Source organism: Octodon degus, unplaced genomic scaffold (assembly GCF_000260255.1).
Source record: "Octodon degus isolate 3935 unplaced genomic scaffold, OctDeg1.0 scaffold00273, whole genome shotgun sequence".
Taxonomy (NCBI): domain Eukaryota; kingdom Metazoa; phylum Chordata; class Mammalia; order Rodentia; family Octodontidae; genus Octodon; species Octodon degus.
Genome location: NW_004524849.1, coordinates 423254 through 427582, shown reverse-complemented (window position 1 = coordinate 427582; position 4329 = coordinate 423254). Strand labels below are relative to the sequence as shown.

The 4329-nt window shown below is 46.0% G+C and overlaps 1 protein-coding gene across 1 annotated transcript in view; it reads right to left on the bottom strand.

Moving 5' to 3' along the window:
- The window catches only part of Lamc1 (laminin subunit gamma 1), a gene marked incomplete at its 5' end in the record, with an annotated part of 127302 nt that overhangs the window by 27536 nt on the left and 95437 nt on the right, over positions 1-4329 (bottom strand). Inside the window, 6 exons of the mRNA XM_012512767.2 lie at positions 2060-2248; positions 2358-2579; positions 2928-3040; positions 3409-3598; positions 3689-3811; positions 4231-4323. Of these exons, the coding sequence (XP_012368221.2) occupies positions 2060-2248; positions 2358-2579; positions 2928-3040; positions 3409-3598; positions 3689-3811; positions 4231-4323 (930 nt within the window). The remainder of the gene's footprint in view (positions 1-2059; positions 2249-2357; positions 2580-2927; positions 3041-3408; positions 3599-3688; positions 3812-4230; positions 4324-4329) is intronic.

Genomic DNA, 4329 nt, shown 5'->3' with positions numbered 1-4329 from the left:
AAACAGGAGGATCACCACCAGCCCGATCTGTGTAGTGAGACCCTATAGACCCTGTATTAAAAATACAAAATAAATAAAATTTTAAAAATGAAGCAGGGTATAGTGATAGTAGTATTTTTAATAAGATCTACACTGTTTTGATACAAACCTCTACCTCCTAATTCATCATTCACTTCAAGCCAGGTGATAACCAAGAAAAATAAGTATATATCACAAACGTTATATGAGACAAATATGGTTAGTAACTAATATGTTTATAGCATTTTCTAAGAACTCATCGAAGAAAGGATTCCTGCTGACGAGATGCTTCAACTCAACCTCACAGAGCAGATAAGAGCTGGCCCAGACTAGGAGAGAGCAGGAGAAAGTAGAGTACAGCATGCCAAGGACAGGGAAATCTTGCAGCACGCCAAGAGGTCCGTGCATGTGAGACACTGGAGCCCAGAAGGATGAAGCAGAGCACAGGTGCAAGGGTGGGCAGCAGGACTAAGGGTGCAGACACTAGGGACTGTTGGTCCCAACTCAGTCTGTTGGGGTGGGACCCCACTGGAAATGGGTTTTTAAAATGTAGGTCACAATGCACACATATATCAAGACATCACCTGGCACTCCATTAATATGTATAAATTGATCTATCAGGTAAAAAGTCTTATTTTAACAAGGCAGAAAAATCAGAGGTATGAAATTCTACACTAATTTCTACTTCCTGTCTGCTCCTTCACCTTAAGCAATGACTGACTGTGGGTTGCAATTCTCTTGTGCTAGAGGTAGGCTCACCAGGACAGGGGCGCTACTGGAAGGGGCCCTAAGGACCACAGCCCCAGCGTCCTCTAACTGAAAGCTGGCAATGGAGCCAAGGCTGCATGGAACCTCTCTGTGGTGGCATGAGCGAGGCTGCCAGGAGAGCAGACCAGGGCACCGTCTCCTCCGCAGCTCAGCACAGGCTGTCCTGTAGCTACGAATGGACTAGTTTTATGCTCTTTTGAAAAAGGACGTAAAAATAAATCTATTTCCCCAAATAACATGATGATCTGCAAAGAAGTCTATATAAAGAATTTTAAAATTATTACTTTATTTTGAGAATCCGAGGACAACCTCACAAAATAAAAAATAAAGTTTAATTTCTCACTTTATGAATGAGAACAACTACTGCAGCCATTGTTATCTCTGGAGCCACACTGGCTGGACCCCAGCTTGACCAGGAAGTCACCGTGTGGCCCTGGGCATGAAACTTGCTGTCTCTGGGCCTCTGTTTTCTTGGTTGTCACAAGGTAAGGACAGCAGAACTTACCTCACAGGTTGTGAGGATTAATGAGGCAATGAAGCAGTGCAAGGGGCACACTCAGAATAGTACCTGGCCGTAAATACTACAGATTAGCCATTATTAGTAACCTGACAGGAATTCTATGTATCCACAATTAACCTATATAATCAAAACTATGGGGAATGTTCAGTTTGTTAATGTATTACAGTAAAAGGCACACTGTCATTAATCCCTCTCCAAATACCTCCCCCCTCACTTCAAATACCCAAAGCAATTCTAGAAGTCCCCTGTCACATCTGTACTTGGGCTGTTATGGCCGCTCTGACATCCTACATTGGTTCAAAACATTGACTTTTCACAGCCATTTTGACCCAGGGGAAGAGTAAGAAGCTGCCCGCGCCAGATGTGGCAGGTACGGCAGGTGGGTGCATGTCACAGTGCTGCCCTGAGCCCACTTGGCCACTGGACTTTTAATCACAGCTCATAATGACAGGAAGCGGGACTGTTAAAACTTCTTCAGGAAGTTCTGAAGATGACAGGAAAAGGTGTTGGAAGTGAGACTGATGTGAAGGGGATGAACGGCAATGTGCCTTTTACGGTACCATCGATTTTTAAATTTTTAAACATTCACTGTATATTTTCATCACATCCTGTATTTTCTACAAAATTTCTGCCTACAGTCATCAAACTAAACAACACACTTTAAAAAAGAAGCTTAAAAAAAGGAGAACAAAACAAAAACCCAAAGCTGCCACCCCCAGGTCTTCTGTAAGACAGCAGAGCAGGCAGACTCACCAGTGGTGCCAACCGGACAGTTGGTGCACACCACCTCCTTTGTCTTGGGGACAACGGCACAACTTGAGCCCCCAGGGCATGGGCATGGCTGGCAGTCAGAGGAGGTGCCAGCCGTTGAGTCTCCGTAGTAGCCGTCACCGCACCGCTCGCAGTGGGGACCGGCAGTGTTGTCTCTGCAGTTACACACGCCTACGTGAGGAATGGGTGCGAGACAGGGCACCAGTGAGTAAAGCGATGCACATCTCCATGCTAGCTGCTAAAAAGCCAGGCCAGCGGGGGCCGAAGACCGTCCCCTCACCTGTTTCAGGGTCACAGGTCTCACTGTGGCCGTTGCAGGTACACAGCACACAAGGACTGTATGGCCCAAGACTTGGAGTTTCTCTTCTGTAGCCCGGGAGGCACACCTCACAAAACTGCCCTCCATAGCCCACTGGGCAGGTGCAGGACTCCACCCAGGTGGCAGGGACCCCAGGACCAGGACGAGCACTCGCCAGGGTGACATCATCAAGGTAGCCAGCAACTGTGTGCGAGTAGAAAGGACAGCTGCTGAGGCACCTCCACTTCCCAAGAGCTGTGAAAGTCCGTAACTAGACACTCCAGGCCCAGCAGGCCAACGTAAACCAGCTATTAGTTTGATTTGTCCACCAGGAATATAATTAGAAAATGGCTTAAATTATACAATGCTATTTACTAAATTTAACAAATTTTCTTTAGGTCCATGAAAGCAATACACATATCATATATAATGTGTTAGTTTATATTATTCCTTTGGATTCCGTGTTACAGTATTAGAGGAGACAGCCTTCCGCGTTATCACATATCCTATCTAATCATTTAAACAATTCTCCTGAATTGCATCATCATTTACTTCTCTCGCTGTAGGTCCCCCGGATCTTGATAGAAGTCAAGTTGTTTAGGAGCTTCTGAAACTCGAAAGGAGTAAGAGCAGGCCTCCAGGGGTAGTCTGTTGCTTCGTGGAGCCTGGAGAGGAAGCAAGCAAGGACCCACTTAACCTCCGCGGTGCTAACTGCAGCTGCAGGAGTGCACCTCTCAGCTGGGCCACCAGCAGTGGGACGCTGAACACTGCTGGTCCCCACTGCTGGGCCACCAGCAGTGGGACAGTCTAACCCAGGCAGAAAGGAGACTGCTGCGCTGACAGTACAACTGAGAAAGGAGAAGGATACAAAGGACGGGTCTCTTTTACAAAGTTACCATGATAACCTGGAAGTTTTTCTTTAATATATATCTTGAGACCAGATAAACTCAAGCAAAAAAAAAAAAAAACAAAACAAAAAACCAACCACTTTCACAGTGCAAGTCCAAAATGCTTTTACAGGCAGGCATCTCACCTGAAGACATACTTCACTGGGGTTTCGCTGGGGTAGGGGTTGCCCTGCGCGATCAAGGGCACGGATACTCTCAAGCCTGCTCCCTCCAGCACGAGGTCTTCCGCCGAGAGGCGCGTGTCCTGTCTGTCCACACGAAAGGAGAAGGACAGGTTCTGCCCGTAACTCAATACCTGGTTGCCCAAGAACTTGGCTGGAAAACAGACACGATGGTGGGCAAGAATGTGAGCGTGAGGCTAAAGAGAAGCACCAGGAAGCCACGGCAAGGTCCAGCCTCACTTACCAGGGGCAACGAAGTACCTCGGGAAGTAGCTATCGGAGATCACGGAGATATCTTGCCTCTCAGAGGACCACTCCAGAGATGTCTCAGAGCCGTCTCTCTGCTCCACACGCCACCCATCCTCATCTGCAGACAGAGAATAGAAAGAAACGAACTGCTACACTGTAAACATCCTGATTCCAGATCCTCTGTATCTTGCAAAAATGTGTTGACTGTACCTTGTCTATAGAAAGTCAACAATAAGTTTTTCTATGAGCCTCCTACAATAGTACCTATACATGTTATGCATGCCCTGTGAGCTATATTATGTTGGATTCTTATTTATATAATGTTTGCACTCACCGATCACTACACTAAGTTCTAGATAAATATACATATTTTCATTAGATTAAAGGCCTTAACAAGAAGCATGCACACTCATGCCTATGCACATAAATGTTCCCACTATCAAAAAATCCTCCAGGTTACTGATTGAAAAAAAAAACATACACATTTTAAATGTTGTCTCAGGGTTCTAGGAGATAGAAGGGTAAGACCAAAATTACCAATCTGAAAGGCAGAGGTTATATCATAAGCACGGTAGCCAACTGCATTCGTACAGACAGAAGAATGTCCAAAGCAGAAGCAGGGTGTGCAACCCCGAG